Source organism: Juglans microcarpa x Juglans regia, chromosome 7S (assembly GCF_004785595.1).
Source record: "Juglans microcarpa x Juglans regia isolate MS1-56 chromosome 7S, Jm3101_v1.0, whole genome shotgun sequence".
Taxonomy (NCBI): domain Eukaryota; kingdom Viridiplantae; phylum Streptophyta; class Magnoliopsida; order Fagales; family Juglandaceae; genus Juglans; species Juglans microcarpa x Juglans regia.
Genome location: NC_054607.1, coordinates 1,805,668 through 1,833,031, shown reverse-complemented (window position 1 = coordinate 1,833,031; position 27,364 = coordinate 1,805,668). Strand labels below are relative to the sequence as shown.

The 27,364-nt window shown below is 30.7% G+C and overlaps 1 protein-coding gene across 2 annotated transcripts; it reads right to left on the bottom strand.

Moving 5' to 3' along the window:
• Nucleotides 1-22,049: 22,049 nt before the first annotated feature.
• Nucleotides 22,050-27,183, bottom strand: LOC121241623. Of its 2 annotated transcripts, none has more exons than XM_041139463.1 (7): nucleotides 26,944-27,183; nucleotides 26,120-26,158; nucleotides 25,554-25,691; nucleotides 24,450-24,589; nucleotides 24,242-24,351; nucleotides 23,447-23,562; nucleotides 22,050-22,904 (listed from the first exon to the last, which is right to left on the bottom strand). In XM_041139463.1, the coding sequence occupies exons 1-7, from the start codon at nucleotides 27,088-27,090 to the stop codon at nucleotides 22,347-22,349; spliced, it is 1,248 nt and encodes a 415-aa protein (XP_040995397.1). In that variant the 5' UTR covers nucleotides 27,091-27,183; the 3' UTR covers nucleotides 22,050-22,346. The 2 variants fall into 2 exon arrangements, with proteins under 2 accessions (XP_040995397.1, XP_040995398.1); XM_041139464.1 differs by having other exon boundaries at nucleotides 24,242-24,336; nucleotides 26,944-27,173.
• Between the last annotated feature and the right edge of the window lie 181 nt (nucleotides 27,184-27,364).

Here is a 27,364-nt window from a genome sequence, read left to right as displayed (position 1 = left end):
AAGAGCTTTCTTCCTTTTTTTTTTTTTTTTTTTTAGTTTTTGCTTGGCAGAACTTATAAATTTCTTCCATCAAAAGTGCAAGTTATGATCGATACTAGTACTACAACATATATATATACTAGGTCGGAACAACGTGCAAAGCACGTTTGCCTAGTTCAGTAAAACATTAATATTTATAAAACATTAGTTTATAATATAACATAATCAAACACATATTTACAAAACTAACTAAAATATCAGTTCATAATATGAGTCATTTGATATTTTTACTATGATGCATCATTTTGTGTCATTTTCTACTGCATCAATAGAGACGACATTGAAATTCTTGTATTGCTGCTGGTTGATTCGATTGGGATCTGCTAAAAGTTGGATCATCCATTCTTTTTGCGAAACTTCTGCTACAAGATTTTCAATATATGGTAGATGCTCCTGTAAAGAAAATTTTTAATAAGCTTCCATGATTAATAAAAATTTAAAGAACAGAAATATGGGAAATTAATATAAAACTCAATGTGCTCATAGATAATGTAGTAAACATGTCAAAAATTCTAAGATGAACTTTTTTACTAACAACAATAAATTTAATGAAAAATAAGAAAACATACATCACCAGTGTGATTCATGAGTTCAACTGCCGAACAACCGAATGCTTGTTCTACAACTTCACCAAACATAACAGCAGATAATTTTCCTGTACCATCGTCGAGTTCAACATATGCTCGAGAACTATAAATTTGATGGAAATATCATTTTAAGTTAGAATCAATAAAAGCTACACATTAAATCTATTACGTAAATCATCAAATAAAACAAAAAATTTGAAAGATACATACCGTGGTTGAGAAATGCTTTGATGTTTACAATGGTAACAAAGGAATGTATCATTGTAATCATACCCAGTTCCTTTATTGCAGCCAATACATGACATGTAAAAAAATATCTGGCGCAAGTCAACCACAATTATCTTCGCCTTTATCCAAAATCTTGCTTTCTACATTACATTAGAAACAATTTTTTAGGTGAATTGATTGCATAAATATTTCAATTTGCTACAAAGAATAGGATTTTACCTGCATGGGTTGTAAACTTTTAATAAACTCAGCAACATCACAATTCTTGATAATTTCTCGAATACCAACAGAAGATAGAGATGTTGACGGGTATGTCAACCATTTTGCAATAATACTCTCAAGTAATAAGTCATTAATCACCGCCCTTAAAATTCATAAAAACAAATGCAACATAAAAAATAAAAATATGGAGATTTCAATATTCAAGTGGCATGAAACAAATAATGACTTATATTTGTAATAATTACCACTCCTGCAATGAAGTTGCTTCAGGAAGAACAGGATTGATCACAAATTTACTTTTCGGACGCGATGAAAGAGACAATCCTTCATTGGAAATAGAGATCATAGTTAATGCAAGCATATACAATATAAAAAAAATATAATATTGTTAATTATTAAAAATACCATTGTAAGAACCAACTCTTATTCCTGTTCCAAGTATAACTGGCTTTGTCTTTATTATTTCTGAGATTGTTTTGCATTCATCTTGAACAAATTGACCCCACATAGTTAAACATATGGGGTTTAAGCTACAAAATTGGAATAAAAAAAAGAATTAACAAAATATGTAAGAAATAAAGAATGAAACATAATTCTAAAAGAGTAACCTACCCAAAAAAATATTTTTACCTTTGATCAATGACGTAAATTTCCTGAATAGTTGTAGGTCCATGCGCTGAAGTTATCTCTCTACATGGCTTGATGTGGATTGCAACAGCCAAAATATCTGAGAAATAAGATTTAAATTTTTAATATATTCATAATCAAATATTCTAAAATAAAGAGTCAATTACCTATTTCTGCAATTGAATTTTTGTAAGCATCTAGTTCATTGAATGGAACGAGTTGGTACTTCGGTGGCTCCAATTGTTCTTCATCTTTCGGAACTTCCTCAATTATCGTTCTAGAATTTAGGATCCATTGATATTCATATTTTTCAATTCTATACTTTGGATCAAGCGGCTTCACATATGCATTACTGATGTAATATGACTGGAAAAGATGTAAAGTATTATCTCGTGAGTCAATATCTTTATCAAACATTGTGGCTTGGACTCGATTTCCCTGTACAGTATAAGAAATTGAAACGAACAAAAAATTATTGTGAATAATTGAGCATAATAATTTTGTTTAATTTTAAATTGTTTTTGGGTTTTAAAAAAATAATTTCTTTTAAATGTGTTATAGGAAGAGAACTAAATAAACGGAACATCATCTACATTTATATAATATGAAACGATTTAAAAAATGAAACAAAAAAAAAACCCAACAAATCAGTAGTAAAAAAACAAATAAACAAATTTAATAAATAGGATGCAAGAATAAGAAAATCATTTACAAGTTTTTAGTATATGGAAAAAAATAAAAGATGATAGATAGAAATAAATATTATACCTCTGGATCAATCAACGTTAGGTTTTGGTACTTTACTGGCGAGCGTTGCCCTGTTCGTTTGGGTGACTTGTCTGCCACGATCATTTTTATTTTCCAATTTCTTATATTTGGAGTGATATCTTTTATCGATGTATAAACCGTCCTCATCTTTAAAGCTGTTCACATACAAATATATTAAACGTATAAGTATGATAAACCCAATACTAAATTTAGAAAGGAAATTGCAAAGAAAATTAAAGAATACAATAAATATTTCAAGAATATAATATAAAACTCAAATTATGCAATTGAATCATTACCCATATAATATTAATCTGAACATCCCAATCTTAATAATTCTGTATACACAATATTTTTTGTGCAGTTCTTTTCTGATCGTTCAGTCGACACTGGCCGTATTAAAACCTTTACTGTAGATGCAGTCTTAGCCCTTGATAAAGCCACATATAATTGACCATGTGAGAAAACAGGCTGAGGTAAATATATCCCAACAAAATCCAACGTTTGCCCTTGTGACTTATTTATAGTCATTGCAAAGCTTAATCTGATAGGGAACTGGGTTCGTTTGAATGGGAAACCACTATTTTCATCAACAGTTGGTAAGAATGGGATCCTTGGAATAAAGACTCTTTTTCCGCAATGGTGTCCAACTGCGATTTCTGCATCAATGACATTTCGATCAAAAGCTCGACAAATTAGGCGTGTTCCGTTGCATAGTCCTTCTGAAGGATTGATGTTTCTAAGCAGCATGATGGGACAATTTATCTTCAGTAACAATTCATGAGGAGGAAGTCCATTTGGGGTTAGAGTATTCAAAAAATCCTCCATGATTGATTGTTCAGATGCATCTATTGCTTCATCAAAGCTATAATATTGCCTAAGCTCACCAGGAAATCTATGAATTAGCGATGCATTTATTTCATCAACATAACTGTTTTTCGGTGTTAATATGGCCCGATTCATCATAGCTGAAATATTTATTGAATATTCATGAATATCATGAAAAACGGCATCTATTAAATGATCCAAAGAAGTGCAGTCATCTTCATACGAAACAAGCATACCATCAGGAATCTTTATAGTTTCATCAACTGTGATTGGTGGCATTCCGTTGCCTAATTCTAAGATATATTCTGAAAAAATTGGATCCAATCTTGCTCGCATATTTTGAGTTAAATGAAACTTGATGAATGTAGGCCACAAATAGGAAGAAACCAAACTGGCGTCGATTTGTTCTTGTCTTGTTCCTTTACGAACCACAGGTAAAACCTGACGAAAATCTCCACCAAAAACGATAACTTTTCCACCGAATGTTAACTCTGAATCATTAATGTCTCGTAGCATTTTATCTAATGCTTCGATGTGTTGTTTTCTTGACATAGGGGCCTCATCCCATATAATTAACTTTGTTACACGCAATAGCTTTGCAATGGCACTTTGTTTACTGACACAACACATGCTATGTTCATCAGTATCCAATGGAATCTTAAAGCGTGAGTGTGCTGTTCGACCTCCAGGAAGGATAGATGCAGCAACACCAGATGAAGCAGTTGCAAGAGCCACTAATTTTCTTGATCTCACTGCTGCGAGAAGTGCCTTGTACAAGAATGTCTTTCCTGTCCCACCAGGGCCATCAACGAAGAATGTTGCAGCTCTATTTGAAAAAACCTTTCCCAAAACTTCATTATAAACATGTCGTTGTTCACTATTAAGGGATTCTAATGCAGCAATATCTTCTTCTGGAATTTCAACAGCCAATTCATCATCAATTTCTCTAGATTCGAATTGGTCTTCATCGAAACAAATATTGTCATCAAGAAGATGAAATGAATTAATGTCTTTTCCCATTGATTCAAGTGTAAAAGAGATTGAGCGCAAAACTTGCATTCTTATATTGAACATAGAATCTTCAGTTGACCTAAAATCAACCGACATATCTTGCTCAAAACGTTCCCAAAGCTCTCTCGGATTGGTTGGATTGCAATAAACCAATATAGTTGCGAAAAGTCGCCTCAAACTGGATGGTATTTGATATAGAGCTGCTTCATGTAAACAATCTTCTAAGCCACTGTCTCTCTGTAGCAAACCACGCATAGTCGCTGCTTCACGAAATGTTGGAGCCACAACACCATCAACTGTCCTAAGATTTTCAAATGACAAAGGCCCTCTTACATGATTTAGTAATATCCGTAGATAATACCTCTCACCTTCAAATGGATTTGCTGTAATAATTCGACCTATAACAGTTTTATTTTTTCGACAAGTCCACTCTTTGTATTGTTGGTTCCAAACATAGAATTCTGGAAATTCTTTATACAACAACGTCCTGGCATACTCGTCCACTCGGTTTAATGCAAAGAATTCTGTTAACATCGATTTTGCAGACCGATCAGAGTTGAGAACATTGACTAAGTCTTCATTTGCTCGAAAAGTTACTTGGTGTTGATCCTCAAGATGTAAATGTAAGCTATACACTGCTGGATACATTTCATTAACAATGAAGCCATATATTCTCCACATAGCTTCAGGCGGAGCAATCCATCGAGCCGATTGGAATTGTTGGATTTCATCAATTTGTGGATTATTTTGTTCAGAAACCAAATTGAAAGCAACACGATCATGCCCTTTGTAAATGTACTTATATAGATATTTGACTGCTTTTACCGTAGAACAAATCTCGACATTAATGTGACAGTCAAATGTTGCAAGCAAATACGGATTATATGGAACAACCCAACGATTATCCAAATTATGACCTCTCACGTTGACAGTTATTCCATTGTCAGAACGCCTATATATTGGAAAGCAGTCATTTCCAACAGTTGTACGCGACGCAAAATTTTTTGGATAATGGTTTTTGCAATAACCATTTTTTTTCATGCAAACATTTGTTGGATTCAACACCCCACATGGTCCATGTATCATATGCTTGACAACAGCATTATGTAAGTGTAAATTCGTATTTTTATCAGGTATTTCTGCCGACACAATCTCATCAAAAGATTCAGGTGCATAGAGTTTCCAATCCCTCTGTAATATGATTAAAAAGTGAGCATGTGGAAGCCCTCTTTTTTGATGCTCAATAACATAAACATATGCTGAAACTTTTCCAAATATCTGTCGTTTGAATAAACGATCCTTTAATTCTTCTAATTTTGCACGAAACACCCGAGCAACCAAATCAGGCCGATTTTGACTCTCCTCATGGACGCGTAATTCATTTGAAATTTCTTGCCAATTTGGATTGCATGTCATTGTTAAAAAAATGTCTGGCTTACCATAACGCTGAACTAAAGCCATTGCTTCCATATATCTTTTTCGCATGTCTCTTGGACCTCCAATAAACGACGAAGGCAGAATGATTCGTTTTCCAACATTCGAAGCATTAGTTTCCCCAAGTGTTATAGTATCAACAATACCTTGATATAACTCAGATCGAATATGTTGTTGTTTGGTACGAAAATAATCTAATCTTGATGTCTCGATCTTAACATACATATCAACAACAAATTGCTGCAATAGACGACCAGATAGTAATAAAATCGATCTGACATTCTCTCTGATTTGCAATTTGTAGGAATAATATTCACGACATGAAACAATGGGATCCTTCGTTTTTCTGTTTGATGCTACAAAAGTTGAAGAAGAATGAAACATTATAAAATTGGATATCTACAAACTAAGTACAAAATGGGAAGATTAAATTTACACTCTCACCTCGTTGTTCTCTTCTAAGCAACTCTTCTGCTGATATTGATTGGTGAGGATCTATTGATTGGGTTGTTTGATCACGTATTAATATGCTTCCTCTATTGACCTTTCGAATGCCTTGATGCCAACCAGTATCCCCAAAAGGAAATAACAGCGGATACTGAAGTGGATCATAGCAGCCAAAATAGTACTGAACTATATGACTTCCACCGGAATGATTGAAGACACAAATGTCCCGTCCTTCCAACTGATCTGCATCTTCATTTTCAACCCATATTGCTGCAACTTGTGAAGATGTCGGGGCATTGAATACACGCTGATCTAGGCCAGCATCTGATCTTATATGGATTACTTGATTTTCCAAATTTGGCAAATCACCAAGAGACCGGAAAAACACAGAGTATGGATTGATGCGAAGAATATCAATGAGTTGAGCTATAATTGATGGATTCATTCTGCCAGAATCAGAAATGCGATTTTCCAATTCATGCTCAGTATCATAGAAATACAGTTGGAGATAAGAAGGACGGCCATTTAAAGGCACTAAATCATTGATATAGTGATAGATTTGTCCCTGAGTTCGGAATGTATAAATCCCTCTATTCCGTCTGCAAAGATTTCTATCGAATTTAACTCCAAAAGATGTAAATGCAAACTTGTTATTATAAGTTCGAACATAGGTTTTAAAATGCACGGCTTCATCTGTGTTGGAGGTAAAAAGATCATAAAGCTGATCAGGGACATCATTTGCGACCAAAGAAATTGTCCCATCAGCACAACAAAATCCGTTTGTCTCGTGATAGAATCGTTTTGCTTTACAATGTCTGCAACAAGGGACATATGGCAAAGAATATGCTTCATATGGCACGACTTGTAATAACTGTCGAAGTCCAACAGAGCGGCGATGACCCCCACCTATTCAGTAATAAAATGAACACAAGACAATAGGCGTAAACCCATCGAATTCTTTGAATGATTTGACTAAGGACAATATTGGGAGAGTGACAAGAGTTGACAAAAGAATCAGAAGAACGAATAATATAATTATACTTGTTTCTTACCCCTACACGGTGGCGGTATACTTGTTTCAAAGCTTGACTCTTCTCGAATAACATATGGAGCCTATTTGAATAGGATGTTTTCAAATTTCAATGAAAAAGAATATAAGGTTGCTTGAATAAGAAAGATAAAAAAAATATTTTCAGGAAAACCTGTTGAATTAAAAGCTGATTAGAGACGGTTGTTTCATCTATATATGTGTTTCCCGATTTGCATATCAGAGAATCCATAGAATCACTCGGACAATCAGAATGATTCGTCACATTGTTTAATGATGAAGTTGCCTCAGAACCAACCATACAGACATTAACACCAGGAGGAACACATACTTCATGAGATGAAGTCAATTCATTGATGTCAACATTAGCGCGAAAAATTCGTTGTCTCTTTGACACCTTCTGTAGAACAGCGAAGTCCTGAATGCTGTTTATATGTTGGACATCATTATTTGAAGGTTCATCAATTGACGTAGTCATTTGATCATCCCCAAATAAAGTTGAATCTTTTAACTGGATGGAATTGCTTCTAAACGCTTTTTTTTTAGCATATCTTTCTCTTTGTTTTCTACGGACTTCTTCCTTTTTCTCTTCTGGTAAATCTTTATACGGGATTTTCTTTGCTGGTTGTTTTCCATGATCTTCAAAAAAGAGTTTTCAAGCTTAACTTTTACAAAATTAATATTACTATTTAAAAATAAATGTTACATAATTTATTAACACAATCTTACCACTTCTCATTATGTTAATGAAGCAAACAATTCTTCAAAAGGTTGGATACTGTTCCACACAACGAAGACTAAATGAATAATTAATAACTACTTAATGCGAAATGCATACCTTCATGTCGCATTTTAAATGCTATAAACAATTAATTTGCTATTAGTAAGTACCTACTAAAAAGTACAAGTAGGGTCTAGCAAAAGAAGAAATATATATATTATATAAAAAGGCACTTACATGTCTTGTAACGAATAGTAGAGAGTCTTTTATATATTTAGATCTCTTGACAACGACGATAATTCCTGTCTAGACACAAAATACATTGTAAATTTTGATTGTATTGTACACATACACACTATTATAAGCACAAAAAGACTGTTCAAATATATCATTTTCAAACATTTTGGAATGATGCAAAAAATTTTAAACAATTTTTAAAATTTGTTTATAGTATTTTATTCAAAACTTTCTCATTAATCCCAAACCTAATGAGGATATGAGAATTATTTATATACTTCTCCTGTTTTGTCATAATAATATATTAGATAAATTTCAAATTTTTAATAATATTTTATATTATTATTCGCTCTTTAATTTCAATTTATTGTTATTATTATTACGAGCGTCTTCATTATTTTATTTTACTATTATCAAAATTATTGTGTATTTTATATTAAGGTGTTTTTTTTTCGGATTGGACCGTGTGTGTCACAATAATATATTAGATAAACTTCAATTTCTAATAATATTTTATATTATTATTTTCTCTTTAATTTCAATTTTTTATTATTATTATGATTGTATTCATTATTTTATTTTACTATTGTAAAAGTTGTTGTGTATTTTATATTAATGTGTTTTCTTATATATTATTTTTATTTTTCAGATTGAGCTTCATGTGTCACATTAATATATGATATAAACTTCAATTTTCTAATAATATTTCATTATTTTATTAGTAAAATAACATGAATAACATTTTAAATAACAACAATAACATTTAAATACAGTAATGAATAACTATTTAACATTTTAAATAGTTAGGTTGGAAATTATTTCTAACACTTATGTATTTTTCAGATCTAAAGGGAAAAAAAAAAAGGGAAGTTCGTATAAGGGATATATAATGATTTATTTGTCTGAGAGTGTGTTTTTTTTTTTATTATTATGAGCATCTTCATTATTTTATTTTACTATTGTCAAAATTATTGTGTATTTTGTATTAAGGTGTTTTTTTGGGATTGGGCTGTGTGTGTCTCAATAATATATATTAGATAAACTTCAATTTCGAATAATATTTTATACTATTATTGTCTCTTTAATTTCAATTTATTATTATTATTATGATTGTATTCATTATTTTATTTTACTATTGCAAAAATTATTGTGTATTTTGTATTAATGTGTTTTCTTATATATTATTTTTGTATTAATGTGTTTTCATATATATTATTTTTGTTCTTCAGATTGAGCTTCCTGTGTCATAATAATATATGATATAAACTTCAATTTTCTAATTATATTTCATTATTTTATTTTACTATTGTAAAATAATAAAATAATATGAATAACATTTTAAATAACAACAATAACATTTAAATACAGTAATGAATAACTATTTAACATTTTATAGTTAGGTTGGAAATTTTTTCTAACACTTATGTATTTTTCAGATATAAAGAAAAAAAAAAAAAAAGAAGTCCGTATAAGGGATATATAATGATTTATTTGTTTGAGAGTGCGTTTTTTTTTATTATTATTATGAGCATCTTCATTATTTTATTTTACTATTATCAAAATTATTGTGTATTTTGTATTAAGGTGTTTTTTTTCGGATTGGACCGTGTGTGTCTCAATAATATATATATTAGATAAACTTCAGTTTCTAATAATATTTTATACTATTATTGTCTCTTTAATTTCAATTTATTATTATTATTATGATTGTATTCATAATTTTATTTTACTATTGCAAAAATTATTGTGTATTTTGTATTAATGTGTTTTCGTATATATTATTTTTGTTCTTCAGATTGAGCTTCCTGTGTCACAATAATATATGATATAAACTTCAATTTTCTAATAATATTTCATTATTTTATTAGTAAAATAACATGAATAACATTTTAAATAACAACAATAACATTTAAATACAGTAATGAATAACTATTTAACATTTTAAATAGTTAGGTTGGAAATTATTTCTAACACTTATGTATTTTTCAGATCTAAAGGGAAAAAAAAAAAAGGGAAGTTCGTATAAGGGATATATAATGATTTATTTGTCTGAGAGTGTGTTTTTTTTTTTATTATTATGAGCATCTTCATTATTTTATTTTACTATTGTCAAAATTATTGTGTATTTTGTATTAAGGTGTTTTTTTGGGATTGGGCTGTGTGTGTCTCAATAATATATATTAGATAAACTTCAATTTCGAATAATATTTTATACTATTATTGTCTCTTTAATTTCAATTTATTATTATTATTATGATTGTATTCATTATTTTATTTTACTATTGCAAAAATTATTGTGTATTTTGTATTAATGTGTTTTCTTATATATTATTTTTGTATTAATGTGTTTTCATATATATTATTTTTGTTCTTCAGATTGAGCTTCCTGTGTCATAATAATATATGATATAAACTTCAATTTTCTAATTATATTTCATTATTTTATTTTACTATTGTAAAATAATAAAATAATATGAATAACATTTTAAATAACAACAATAACATTTAAATACAGTAATGAATAACTATTTAACATTTTATAGTTAGGTTGGAAATTTTTTCTAACACTTATGTATTTTTCAGATATAAAGAAAAAAAAAAAAAAAAGTCCGTATAAGGGATATATAATGATTTATTTGTTTGAGAGTGCGTTTTTTTTTATTATTATTATGAGCATCTTCATTATTTTATTTTACTATTGTCAAAATTATTGTGTATTTTGTATTAAGGTGTTTTTTTGGAATTGGGCTGTGTGTGTCTCAATAATATATATTAGATAAACTTCAGTTTCTAATAATATTTTATACTATTATTGTCTCTTTAATTTCAATTTATTATTATTATTATGATTGTATTCATAATTTTATTTTACTATTGCAAAAATTATTGTGTATTTTGTATTAATGTGTTTTCGTATATATTATTTTTGTTCTTCAGATTGAGCTTCCTGTGTCACAATAATATATGATATAAACTTCAATTTTCTAATAATATTTCATTATTTTATTTTACTATTGTAAAATAGTAAAATAATATGAATAACATTTTAAATAACAACAATAACATTTAAATACAGTAATGAAAAACTATTTAACATTTTATAGTTAAGCTGTAAATTTTTTCTAACACTTATGTATTTTTCAGATCTAAAAGAAAAAAAAAGAAAAAAAGAAAAAAGGAAGCCCATATAAGTGATTTATTTGTTTGAGAGTGGGCTTTTTATAGTTATTTATTTTAGTTAGATTTTGTGGGTGACTTCGGGCCCAGCCCGTATAAGAGTAAAGGGAAGTAACCCAGCCCTTCGGACGGCGCCGTTTTGGCACATCTGAAATCAAAACCCTAAGGGTTTCATAATTTCCTCACCCTCATATCGCGCCGCACGAAGCCATCCCTTCTCCCATTTCTTCTTCTTCTCTTCTTCTTCTTCTTCTTCTTCTTCTTCTTGCTCAAACCCTAACTTTTTTTTTCTTCCGCTTTCCTCACCCTCATATCGCGCCGCACGAAGCCATCCCTTCTCCCATTTCTTCTTCTTCTCTTCTTCTTCTTCCTCTTCTTCTTCTTGCTCAAACCCTAACTTTTTTTTTCTTCCGCTTTCGTCACCCTCATATCGCGCCGCACGAAGCCATCCCCTTCTCCCATTTCTTCTTCTTCTCTTCTTCTTCCTCTTCTTCTTCTTCTTGCTCAAACCCAAACTTTTTTTTTCTTCCGCTCTCTGATGTGCCGCACGAACCCTCCCCTCCCTTCTCCCATCTCTTCTTCTTCTTCTTTCTTCTTTCTTCTTCTTCTTTCTTCTTCTTCTTCTTCTTCTTCTTGCTGAACCATGCGCCGCCATACCCATCTCGCCGAACTCATCCACCCTTGTTTTCGAGTCTCTCTGTTTCTCCCACCACCACGTCCTCTCTCTGCTTTCCACTCTCCGTCGCACACAACCTAGCCGCAGCCTACCAGTGATACCACTCACGGACCGTCGGCCTCACCTCACTCTCTGTCTTCGATTCCCCATTGTAAGTTTTTTTGTCTTTTTAAAATTACTTTGAAATCTCAAATCTGCTTCATGATATTATGTAATTGTTTAATTAGGGTTTTTGGATCCGAAAGTTAGGATTTTTGTGGTTCTGTTTGTGTTATTAGGTTTTGTGTTTAGACTTGTGTTGTTAAAATTACTTTCAAATTTCAAATCTGAAATATGTGGAGATTTACAAACGAGAAAAAAATCACTTGATTTTGGGAAATTAACATTCATCTGTAATATATTTCTGCTGGTTGTTGGGTGAATATTGTGTGTATTGCACTGGTTGCTTTGATCCGATTTCATGTAGAGTAATTTTATACTACTAAAATTTACTTTTAATGGAATGAAACAATTTTATTGATTGTTTGAGAATGAGTTGTAAAAATTTTATGCTCTGGAAATTTTTTCTAACACTTATGTATCACTATTTAACATGATTTTCATTATCTTATTTAGTTGGATTGGTAAAATTAGGAAATAAATGATATCTTATATTATATTTGTTACTGTGCATGTAATAATAATACAATAATTATAAACTTTTTAGTCCTAAAGTAACAGGTTTAAACCAACCTGTTAGAGTCCAAAATGTATCACTATTTAACATGATTTTCATTATCTTATTTAGTTGGATTGGTAAAATTAGGAAATAAATGATATCTTATATTATATTTGTTACTGTGCATGTAATAATAATACAATAATTATAAACTTTTTAGTCCGAAAGTAACAGGTTTAAACCAACCTGTTAGAGTCCAAAATACTACTTGTGCTGCTGCAATTTAAACCCATCTCAATGATGTTTGCTACTTGTGCTGCAGCAATTTTTCCTTCATTTTCAGCTTATATCTTCACTATGTAAGGCATGAACTTTGGCTTAAATTTCATTTGCTAGATGACTAAGTTTAAGTTAGTTTAAAACTTCATTTTTTCCCCTCTTATTTCACATTCAGCACCTAGAAAGATAGCAACAACACACTTCCAAAATCTGAAAACAAATCACTAAAAATAACTCACAGATAATATTAAGCAATCTGAAAACAAATCACTAAAAATAACTCACAGATAATATTAAGCAATAATCAATGAATAAAAAGGGGAAAAAAAAGTAAGTCATAAACCACTATACTAAACAACTATCAGAAAATATTACACTAAACAATCATGCACTCACAGTGATTAAACAACAGAAAGTTGCAGCTTTTTAAATCTCAGGCTGAGAACACTTTAGAAGAACCTGAAAACAAGCCAGAAAAGAAGCAGTAAAAATCAGCAGATCTGAAAGTTATCAACTAACAAGTTCTGAAAACAAACCACTAAAAATAACTCAAAGGCAATACTAAGCAATAATCAATGAATAAAAAAAAAAAAAAAAGTTAGAAAGCACTATACTAAACAACCATAAGAAAATATTACACTGAATAATCATGCACTCACAGCAAGTTCAGTTGATCCACACCCAAGAACACCTCACAGAACTGGGAAATCAACTGAAAACAAATCACCAATAAAAACCATCAGTAAACATAAAAAAACCAGCAAAAGTAAAAAATAGAAAGAAGAGGACTTTTGCTCAAGATCAACACCCAACCAGTAAAAGATGAACACTAAATTTGCTTATTCACCTATAACAATTTGTTTGATCCTTAGCAAAGACAAGAATTTGTTTACTTGGAAGTGAAGTTGCATGAGGAGCAAAGAGCAGAATTTGTTTAGTTGGAAGAAAGGCTGCATAGACGTGGATTGGTTTGGTTAGGTTTGGTCTCTCAAAACACATTATATTTATAAACTGCAGTGTCCCCTCTCCTCCCATGCATGTGTTTTTTTGTGTCTAGTGAGGGGTATGATTTTTTTTTTGTACAGTTTTTTTATCCACTTAGATGTATTGTACTTAAAAATCTTCCTGACATGATTTTTATTTTTCTTTTATTTTCTGTTTTTTTTATTGCTTCTTTCTTATTCCTTCTTATTCCCTGTTCTTCAGTGAGGATGTAATTTTTTTTTTTATCCGTGAGTTTTGTTTTTAAACAGCACAATTGAAATGAATACCACATTGATTCAACCTGCAGAGCAGGACTGCTTCAACCTGCAGAGCATAAAAAGAAGAAAAAGTATACAACTAAAGAGGAACTGACATAACTGTCAAAACTTAAAAGTAGAAAAATAATAAACCCAAAATAATCTAATGAAACTGCAAAATTGACTAAACATGCACTGATATTCCTTTTTCATTGAGAACGATTTTATTTTTATCCGTGAGTTTTGCACTACTTCAACCAAATTGATGGATGTGATTTTGCTGTGATGACAGAGTCTGAGACCGTTTCATGACATAGATAGGCTTGCTGTTTCTGTTACTGATAACTGCAAAGCCAACAGGATAAGAAAAAGGTCACTTGCTGTAGTGTCTCAATCGTTTTCTTTTTCTGGTTTGGGACTGGAATTTGCAGGAAAAAAAGGTGAAAATTAGTAAACTCAAAATAACTATTATCTGTGTTTTCTTTTTCTGGTTTGGGACTGGGATTTGCAGAAAAAAAAAAGGTGAAAATTAGTTAAGCTCAAAATAACTATTATCTGCCAAAACTGCAAAGCCAAAAGGATAAGGATAAGAAAAAGGTGACTTGCGTTTTTCTTTTTTCGTTTGGGACTGGGATCTGCAGACTTATCACGCATTTGAGTCCACAGTTTTCCTTTTTTGCTTCAACCTGCAGAGCATAAAAAGAAGAAAAATTATAAACCCAAAAAGGTGACTTTAACAAAGAACTAACAGAAAGGTGACTTGCGTTTTCCTTTTTTCGTTTGGGACTGGGATCTGCAGACTTATCACGCATTTCAGTCCACAGTTTTCCTTTTTTGCTTCAACCTGCAGAGCATAACAAGAATAAAAATTATAAACCTAAAAAGGTGACTTTAACAGAGAACTAACAGAAAACAAGGTTTTCCGTTAGGTGGCGTTAAATAGCCACTTATATAATAGAAGAGATATATGTCTAGCTATTTGCAGTTACGAATTGAGAAACGAATATGTTTTGGATGGAATATTAATTCTAGACTGTGATCATGGTACTGTAACAAACAGATATAACTGGCAATTATATATAAGACAATCAAAAAAACCAGTGCTAGTACTATTCTGGCTAGGTATTAACTACAATATCTATCATTTTCCTTAACTATGGCATGCTGGAGGTGCTAGCTACCTAGCCAGCCAGTTTGACCATTCATAAATTGGTGAGCTCTAGTGGCTAACATGCATAAACGTACGATCGATGATCAGACCTTACATGGTTGATGAGTTTATGGACACTCTTGTGATTTAATAAACAGTAATTTGAATTAATATATTTTATTGAGTTTTAAAAAAATATAAGTAAAAAAGTTGAATAAAAATATTATAAAATTAAAAATTTGTTTAAATATAATTTTTTAATGTTATTTTACTTTTAAAATTTGAAAAAGATGTATTGATTTTTGTGCATTGTTGTGAAGTTTGTAGAATTTGTAATAATTAAATAATAATTAGATAAAAAATTGAAAACTTGAAATTGAAAATTGTTTTGTGTTTAAGAAAAAATTATAAAAAATTTTAAGAATTTATCATATCATATCATCTCGTTTAACAAGGATATCCTTGTACATATATATATATATATATATATATATATATAGTAGTACTCGGTCGTCGCCGTATCATTACCAAAAAAATGAATATTTATGATAAATTATTAATTATATTGATCAAGATGGCTATTTGGGAAGAGAATAAACTTAATTATTTTGATAAGAAATGATAATCATCCTCTTAACATATATAAACTGACTACAAATACACATTTTTTTCGTAGCGTACGTGCTGCGTGCTGATGATACTCAGGCCTCGTTTGTTTTCAAGAAACATCTCATCTCATCTCATCTCATCTCACTTCATCATTACAATTTTTCCAAATCCCCACACAAAATAAAATAAACAATTCAACTTTTTCAAATCCCAAAATAAAAATAATATTAAAAAATATATTCTAACAATATTTTATTCAACTTTTTAACTTTAATCTCATCTCATCTCTGAAAACAAACGAGCCCTGGTTGCTGGAGTTAGCTGGCGGAAGGATCAGAGATCAGCGCATGGGAAAATCCAACCAAAGTAGAAGAAGCGTGATCTAGGCGCAGGAGAAGAATTTCAGGCTACTGTGTACGTACGTACATGAATATTAGAGAGTGTTATATACGTTTGTACGTAGGTCTAGAGATCAGACTAGAGAGATCAGTTAGTATATATGTACGTATATATGTATGGTTGGCACGACAGCCAATGGCTGATAGGGCCTAAGAGAATTGACATTGGTCTAACTAAATGTCAGTGTCTAGCCAAATTTTAGTTAAGTAGCTTAAATGATTTGCATCGGAGTAGTCAAAACTTTAAAGTTTCACTTTTAAACTACAGTAAACTTATCAATTTTTTTAAATTTAGTCATCCAATATTCATCTCCAAAATAATATTTTACTCTAAAAATATTTTTAACTACTACTATTGGATAATTAGGTTGTGAAAAAAATAGTTAAAAAATAATAAATTTAAGTAAAAATTAAATTATTAATTAATATATGGAGTGAAAATATAAAAATATAGAAAATTATTATTAAAATATCTAATATTATATTATTATTATTATTGTTATTTTAACATTTGGATGGATAGTCCAATTTGAATTAACCTCTCAAATGATTTTGGTTTTAGTCAAAACCTCAATTTTTAATCAAATTTTAAACTTGACAATGACCAGACCATTGCCAGTGCTCTAACGAGGTAGCAAATAATGTTGTGTCGACATACGTATATATAGATAGAGTTGTTAGCCCGTTGGTCCGGACTGATCTAGACCGAAGTTGGTTTGGTCCAGTTCGGTTTGGTTCGGTCCCGATTTTGGGGGTTTCCCATCCCGGACCGGACCGAATTAAAAAAAATATATTATTTATATAATAATTTTATAATTTATTATGTAATTTTCATCTAACGTATCACCATTAAAAATATAAAATTTTAAATATGTTATTGACAAATTAATATTCTATCAATTAACTACTTATAAAAAAAAATCAATTAACTAATGTATAATATCAATTAAATAATTATATAGTAATTATATAAGTTAATAATATAATTTTTATATAATTTATTATCATCGACCTTATAAAATATTTTTTTATTAAGTTAGTTACATAATCTACTTTATTCATTTAATTTTAATTTAATATTTTAAAAAACTTTTTTTATTATTTTATTTAAAAAAAAAAAGAGGCCAAACCGAATGGACTGATAATGACCCGTCCATCATCATCTATCGTTCTGGTCCCAAAAAAATGATGGACCAAACCCACCCCCCGCCGCGGGGGACCTGACCGAATTGCACCCCTGTTAATATATAGATAACATGTTTCATAGCTAGCTCACTAAACACGTGTGACTCCAAAACAAGTGGATATTTTTCTTAAGTTTATTTTTTTGGACATTTTTTTAGCCAGATGACTTGATGATATATGTGTGTGTGTGTAAGTTTGCACGGGAGATGAAACATATATCCTACATGTATGGTTTGGAACATAATGTGTTTAATTCCTTTTAAATTTTTATGTTTCGGGTCAAAATATTTGGAGATTATACTATTCATGATTGCCACCCTCCAATATTGGGTATTTGGCCAATTGCTTAATTGATAATGCACATGACTACTTTTTTTTTTTTTTTTTTTTCTTGATTGCCACATGACTATTAATATCATGATCTCTTCCATTTCGTATTTATTTTAGGTTAAATTAAACAAGCAGCTAAAACAAATGATAACATAGTGATCAATATATATGTATATATATGTTATTCTATTATCAAGTCAGTGTGTTTAAATAATTAATTTTTTAGATATATATATAGGTTAATTAATCAATAATTTACCTCTTAAATATTTACGGTATGATTGGAGAGCAATGAAGTGCCGATTAATGAATTAATTAGTACATGTTTAATAGGAATGTACACTTTTAATTAGAGCTAGCTAATTCCTTAATTAATTAGCTTATTTTTTTAAAAATTATTTAATTATTTTCGTTCCATTTTCTAAACCTGCATGGCAATTATATTAAAAGGGCTTATAAATTAGAAATCATTAAGACCTCGTTTGTTTTTAAAAAATTTTACAATTCATTTCATCTAATCATTATAATATTATCGAATTTTAATATAAAATAAAATAAATAATTTAATTTTTTAAATTTAAAAATAAAAATAAAATTTTAAAATATTCTAAAATTATTTTATTTAATTTTTTAATTTTAATTTTAATTTATCTGAACTCATCTATAAAAACAAACTAAACTTAACATAACTTCACGTCCACATAATATATATCAAAGAAGATCATGATCATGTATATATCTACAAGTCAAATCATTCCGGCCAGTCATAACCCACTCAATGATCGTACCCTCGAACCCATGTTTGAAACTAGCTTAGCTACGTACGTACGTACTTATTATAATATAATAATTAATAATGGTGTTACACGCGAACAAAGGGGAATATTGGAAATGTATGGCAAAGTGGGGTAGCACTCCTCGTGATGTGTGGCAAAGTGGGGGTACTACAACTTCACGCTTAGATTGAGTCTTCGACTCTTCTCAATTCATTTTAATTTATTAATATAATTTTTTTAAATTTTAATATAAAATATAATAAATAATTTAATTTTTTTAAATCTTAAAATAATAATAATATTACAAAATAATATTATAACAATATTTTATCATCTTAATTCAATTCAATTTACTTCAATATTCAAATGCATCTAAATGTACCAACACATGCAACAAGCTTTGCTAAACTGATATACCGTTCAGAATAGCTCGCTTGAATTGATTGTTTATTTGTTTTGAAGTTTTTTTTCATATTTTTTAATATATTTAAATATTTTAAAAAAATATCTTAATACATTTAAAATAATTTTCTTAATCATTAAATAAAAAAAAAAATCTTTTTTATCTAGCAGTCAAATTGATCGGTACAACTTAAAATGCAACTAGTTTTTTCCTTTAACAGTTCGACTCTAATCATGATCTCCTAATAACAACAAAACTCCAAACTCTTTGTACCAATCAAAAGGAAATACAAAGACTATCGAGGATAAAACAACCGACCTTATTTTGACTAACACTCGTCACAAACGTTAACCTAACTAGCTTAGGTCTCGTTTCATTACTTACTTAATCATTATAATTTTTTAAAACTTACAAATAAAATATAAATAAAATACAAAATTTTAAAATAAAAATAATATTCAAATAATTTTTTAAATTTATAATAATTTTATTCAACTTTTTCTCTATTGTTTCTCAAAACTCAATAAAATATTTTAATTCAAATCATTTTATTACTATTTACAAACCATTTTATTACTATTCATAAAAGGACGATGCTAGAGCTCCCGTTGAGCTCTAGCATGTGTTTTTTCTTGTATTTTTTTAAAGTTATTTTTTACATAGATTTTTTTAACATTTTTAAATATTTTTAAAAATAAAATAAATTTAGAAAATTATTAAAAAACACTTTCTTAATTAGAAAGTAAAAAAAAAAAATTAAAAAAAATACTTCCTTAATCACAAAGTAAAATAACAAATATTTTTTTATGATTTTTTTATTTTACTTCGTGATTAAGGAAGTATTTTTTAATGATATCGTATTTTTTTTTCAAAATATTTAAAATTGTTATAAAAAATCTATATAAAAAAATACATAATAAAACGCAGGCTAGAGTCCAGTGGGAGCCTCTAACTGGAGCTCTAGCATTATTTATTTATAAAATTCTCATTTCATCTCAATTTTTAAACATATCCCGAAATTAAATAATTATACGGACAATTATTTATGGATGATCGAGTTTTAATAAATCAGATCGTGACTGCAAGGTCAGACACGTTATCCATGCAACCGGCGTCATGTCTTGAAAGTGAATTAATTAAGGATGGAAAAATCTATTTACCAAGTTTTTATTGACCTATTAAGTATATACCACTTGTGTGAAAGTTTGTAACATAAATTAATCTAAAAAATTATTTTATTTTTAAATCTCTTATAACTTCATAATTAAGTGATATATTTATGCACCAATTTATTAATTAACACAACATATTAGAGATAAGAAATATTTTAGTTACAATTTTTTTTAATAAAAATAAATTTATAAATTAAAATAGTTTGATATAATATGATATATATTTATATCTAAAATTATAATAATTTATAAATTTATTTTTATAAAATCTATACTTTTCATTCATTGATGCCAACTCACAGTAATAGTACGCGGGTGTAGGGGTACTAGATCAATCCTTTTGGCGACATTGTAAGGTTAAAGGGTCCGAGTGAAAAGACCTTCGACAGGTCCAGGTGGACAAATCTTTTGGCAGAATGTGGTTGGTTCTCCCTTAGGTTTTGACATTTTAAAAAGCTATTTTGCCTCTTAAGTTATACCGCGCTATAGTTCATCATTAGAAAAGTGATTTTAAGTGTATTATATATATATATATATATTAAAATATTTAACTATATTAAAAAAATGTGAATAAAAAAATTTAAAAAAAATTATAAAAATAATTAGCGGTAACAATGAGTAGTGCTACTCAAGCGACAGAGTAACACTGATCTTTGACATTTTTTTACTAAATTTTTGTTGTGTGGGTGTTGGGGAGATCAAATCGCTGCATCTGTCAAATTTTTGGGTTAAATTGGCAGGTTTAGAGTTTTAGATGAGATACAAAATTTTTGTTTGATCTCATTTCATTTCATTCTATTTTATTCTCAAACATAATTCAAATACAAAATTTTGAAATTAATCATTACAATTTTTTCAAAATTTTAAATAAAAAATAAAAAACAATTTCAACTTGTTCAAATACCCAAACAAAAATAATATTATAAAACTATATTCTTACAATATTTTAACTTTATAATATTTTTTATTCAATTTTTTCTCTCATTTCTAAAAATCTAAAAAATACTCAACTCAAATTATCTCACTACTATTCACAAAGTATCTTACTACTACTAACAAAAATTTTATCTCATCTCACTCTTCAAACAAGCTTTTCAAACCTAAAATTTGAGTTCCAAAAAGCATGATAATGCGTTGCCATATAATTCGCCACCTATAAAAATATTCAGAATTAAGTGAAAAAAATATAAACGGGAATTGAAATATTATTTATTTTATTTTATTGTCTTAATTCAAAGGTCCAATTTGAAGAAAGACTATATAAATTAGTATATTCAGAATCAGTCAATGAAGCAATCATTGGAATCAAGAGGAATAATATTTACAATCATAGCTAGGTTGTGTAAACTACACATACTCCCTTTAAAAAAATAGATAAATATGAAATCTATATAACAAAAATTAATTTTTTAATTATAGACCCTACTATTTTTTAAATGAAATGTGTGAAAATTGCACACACTAACTAAGATTGTATATATCATTACTCTTGAGATCAATTACCTCCATTTAGTTGAAAATAGGATCCTTTTCAACAACTCAGATATAGACAATTATATGTAACGGGATGATAAAATCACGTCGTTTTATACAAGAAAAATGCTTCGGCCACAAATAGATTTTACAAATAAATCACAAATTGACTTGACTACATTTGATGCTTTAAATCTACTTTATAATAAAAATAAATTTACAATCTAACGCACCGTATCAAATCACGTGAATTTATAAGTTAACTTTTGTAAAATCCTTTTATGATTAAAATACTTCTCTCTGTATAATCTTGAGAGATTAAGCAGATTATAAGTTTTTTTTTTTTCCCTTTTTTATTGACAGAGACCAAGGTCTCTAATAGAAGGTACCTTTCCTCCCGCTGCTTTGATGAAGTCTTGCACCCAAAATTTCGGGATACTTCGTTACAATGGATAATAAGATACATAGAAAAAACATAATTCTTATTTCTTTCTTTCTAGCTGCCCATTTTCCCTTGTACCTCTAGAGGTTCGGGCTGTGCATCTTTTCCTTGAAACGTGAAAATTAGTGATGAAAATGAATAAAAACAAAAGGAGAACAAATACAATAACCATATAATTGATCACTCTGCCGTAGCATCATCTTTTCTGATCCACTGCTTGACTGGTTTTCTTGTGTTCCGATGCCTGTGCTTCCTCAAGTCAGAGATCCTGTGCTCGCTGGTGCTAGGTCTATCTGCGGAAACCATAGAACGTGTTTCCGAGGTGCCTGTGGGATCACTTCTTTGTTGCTCGGCAGTATCTTTGGTCGACATGGTAGGCAAAGCGGCGGTCTGTTTGACTTGTTTTCTTGAATTCCCTCCTCTGTGCTTCCTCATGCCAGTGCGTCTTTGCGCACTGGTGGTTGCACGCGTTGAGGATTCACCGGAATGAGTTTCCAAGTTGACTGGGGGGTCTGTTTGTTGTTGCTCACTGGATTCTTTGGCTGACATAGTGGCAGCAGATGCAGCCGGTTGGGGAAGAAACATACCAGGCAAGACAACTAGATCTCTTTTGGGTTCAATTAAGCCACCATTGTTTTGCTGTAGTCTTTGTATGGTCTCAAATTTTTGTCTTCTAATGTTCTCGGAATCAGACTTGAGCAGCCTCTCACTGTGATCTACTTCGGTATCATCAGCATTCTGAAATCAAAGAAAAATAATAACTTCACTAGCACTTGATATAAATGAACAATTGAATAATTTAACATGACTGATCCAACAAACACTACCACAGCCAAGTTTAGAAAACTGACGAGACTACCACAGCCAAGTTTACCACAAATACTACCACAGCCAAATTATCAAGTTTTTCTAAAATAAAATCGGATGACAATGATACAAAACTGGCACTTGGGTTGGAGACATTAGGAGGCAAGATATTAAAAAAGTAGATACTAATTGCAGTCTTCCTCTCGGGTATAGTTTGGACTGTGACTCCACTCTGCCCTTTTCAATAGAATAACAACATGCGTTTGATTCGAAAACCTTCAGTCCAAACAACATAGCCTAAAAATAAAGGAGTACAGTAAATTATTTCCATAAGTATTAGAGGCTGCTGCTGCTTGGCCCTACAGTAAGTGAGCAGAGTATTTTTTTTTTTCTATTCTTCTTGCCTGGTCTATCATGGAAGTTTGTATTTCAATGCAGACCAAAAATAAAACTTATATAGTGAGGAGACATACCAATTGAGAAGAATGAGAGCCAACCAAACAAAGCACATGGTCAATATCCTTGGAATGAAAAACCTTGCGGCAAACTGGGCAGATTCCCATATTCTCTCCCATTGCTCCATGCGGGTCTAAAAAAATTCAGATCAGCTAAAATAGATAAAAAAGAAGGCAGAAAATTAAAACCGATGAGAATATTTTCTCATCACATCACCATTGAAACATGCAAGACAAAGGCATTGCCAACAAACGTATTTTGTTATGCAAAACGTGCTTCACATGGTGAATAAAAACCCAATGGACTTCTTTTCATGTACCATTCATATCAGACACAAAAGTAACGATTTGCTCAATTTTGAAATGCTCAATTTCAGAACACAATTTGAGAACGTCTAAAAGCCCATTTAAACCTAAGCACACAATAATATAAGAACTTTCCAAGATCTTTATCGGATATTTAGGTTCAAATTAAGTTTTTAGCCATGAAGGATCCATGTGTTGATATAACATTAAGAGGACATGGTGAGGAGACACCAATAACTTTATATAGAACCACAGTAAATGCTTTTTAGAAGGCAATGCTGGCAACTTGACACGTAGACAAGGCATGCAAAAGACGAATTCTGAAATGCCAGCAAGCACCAATATGGTAACAAGAAAATCCGAAAAAAGGGACCAGCGGGCTCCAGAAGTCGAACAGAAATTCTATCCCTTAGAAACTAGAAAAAAATAATACAAGGGAATAGGGATAATCAGATAGTGCATCATCAATAGAAAGATCCGCTAACCATCAATCTGACCCCAGTATACCTCTTCGATTATCCATGTAATGTATAGGACAGACAATTGCACTCGCTGAATCACTAGCATTGGTTTCTTTTTCAGTGTGGAGCCAATTCCACCACCTAATAATGCATTCACTTCCATAGTTGAAAACAAATAAACAAGAAAATTAGCTACAAAACCTGTAATTGGTATTAGCCATGATAAAAGAAAACATTTAAAGGAGAGAGGCTACCTGTGGAAACAATGAAAACAAGACATTAACTTCATGAATGGCAAATTTCCATTCTGCCCATCTTCTGGAACCAAAGGATACAAACACAATGGACAATCTCCATCAGGGTGATTCATAATAGTGAGCTTCTCCACTGCTTCCTAAGACATATTTCAGCGCATCAATGTTTGTGTGCACACGTAGCCACACATGCACACATACATATCAATGTATATTCAAACTAAATAAAATTTGCAGTTTTACAATTTAGTATCATATACGGTATAAACTTTTCAACCATACATTCAAGAAGGATATATGTTCAATTAACATATGCAAATAAAATCAAAGATTTAAGGAGATAAGTCTTGATGAATTTCTCTTTCACGCCTATGAGAAAACACATCCTGCAATATGCATCACCAGCCGTATAGTTACCTATATATCCTAAGGCAAGAAAAAGTCTCTAGTTACATTGTTCTTAAAGTTAAAAAAGTCTCTAATTACAATGCTAAGGAAAAGAAATAAGACATCACAACCACATAAGCTTAGCAAACATTTTGATTTCTATATCCTTTTACACCATTCTTTGCAATATGGGATTTTGTGCATGGAGAACAACTTGGAGTAATTCATTAGAACATTCTCTTTATATCATCACAAGTGTCTGAGGTAGAACAAATCACATTTCAAGGAGGACAGATTTGAACCTGCCTAGAACTAGTTATGGAATTTAGGAACAAAATATGTTCATCGCCTTTTAAGCAAAATGAGGAAGCAAAATGAGGGAAGGAAACAGAGTTAAAGGAAATTGGGTGCGCACTTTGTGTTCACAGGTAGATGCAACCCTCATAAATATTGGCCCAATAAATAAGATATGGAACTACTGTTTGACCCCTAGAGAATGCAGAAATGATACAAGGACGTGAAAGCATCCCAAAGGTCTGATGCACACATCTGACTCTGCATATATGTGTACTTATCACCATAAATACTATGATCCCAAATATTTACCTCTGTTAAGTTGCATCCATGAGTGGCCCATGAGTGTATTACCAATATGGAGTAACTATACAATTCTTCATATCCTGAACAATTTTTCTAGCTGTGTAGGGCAATAGTTACCTCACAAAGTGCTACAAGCATCAAATAAGAGGAGAGTTCACATGCTTTGTCTCGTATACAAGTCACCAAATCCTTTTGCCTTTGTTCATCAAGACCCTTGGAATCAATTAGATCAATATGAGGTGGCTCCATTGGATACTACCACAATACAGAAATAGTTAGTGCAGAGTCTATAAGATGACATGCAATAATCACTTGCTAGATTATTAGAACATAATCACAAAAATGTCAAAGCAAGTAATCACCGGTTGGAAAATATATTTTGTATTCTAGTATACTGAAGCAGGAGTCATGACCCTGAAACCCCCCCCTCCCCCCCCCCCCCCTCCAAAAAAAAAAAAACCAACAAATATATATTATCATATTTCTTTATCACTAAACAAAGCCCTATGTTATAGATCATCATGCTGGTAGAAAATGTAACCAGAGATCATGTATACAAGACATCTATAAATAAAATCATACTCAAGCATACAACCTTGGCATATATACTTACTAACCACTGCATCTATTTAATTATGCAAACATATATGCATCAATATGAGTGTGCATATGCTTTGATATACCTGGGAACTCCTCGTATTGCCAAGAAGTGCCTCCACAAACTACAAAGAGAAAAGTTAAAATAAAAATAAATGGTATTGTATTATAAAGTTGATTACACCAATAAACCGTCCAAGGAAGAAGTTGCAATATTGCAATCAATAATGCACAATTATATGTTAAACTTCCTGTCCTAGAGAAACTAATTGTAAGATACAGGATCAAAGCAAAGAGGCCTCGGGTACATATCCTAATACATACCATCAGGTTTCAAATTCACATGAAAGATGAATGCAAATGCGAGTTTTGAAGATACAGATGAAATGGACTGGATTACTAAGCATTACCTACCTAAGATCATTTAAGCTGTTAAACAAACCGGTTGTTTTAGGCTTAGCAGTCAAAACAGTATACTAGAACAACACTATGTGCATATGTACACTCGAATATGATATACACAAGCACAATGAGATGCAAACTATAGAGTTCTAACGATTTCAATTCAACCGCATAAATCATAAAATTAATCCCGTGAAAAACGTTTAAAAAGGAAAAGCTTCGAGTAATGTCGCTCTTCATGCTGCTAATAAATCTGGATCTCATCAACTTGAAATTTTTTTAAGAAGAATAATTCATAAACTAGTATCAAGTCCAAGAATCCATGAATCTCTATTTCAGGCTAAGTAGCTGGCAGAATCCATAAAGCTTCGGAATTTTTTCCTAGAGGATTCCGAATCCATAAATTTCAATCTCAAGCTAAACAATTTTCTCTTTTAGTTTCAATTATTGCATCGGCAACCAAACGGAACTCAATCCGGACTCGGAGAAGTGAAAAAAGCAAAGTGACCTGTTGGGAAGTGACATCGGCGGTGCGAGGCTTGATGTGAACGTGGAGGTGCGGAGGGTAAGAATCCATAACCACGCAATCGTCTCCGTATACTGCTTGCATGGCTTCAACTTCTGCCACCACTTCCGCTTCTTCGGCGGTGGCCATTGCTCCCTCGACAAGAGAGAATTCTGTTTCTCAGTAAAAGAAAGAGAGAATACTCTCTCTCTCTCTCCGCAAGAATGCATAATTTTCGCTTTTAAATTATTCGGTTGTTTTAGAGTCGATCTGTTTATGCAATAATATTCGACCCAAAAACTGTGAATTGCGCCTTAATAATTAATAGGAGCTTTTGTAACGATATGCTGTTAAGTCGGGCAACATTGTCACAACATTTCATGAAAGTGGAACTTATTGTGTCGAAATCTCGCTGTGAAAACTA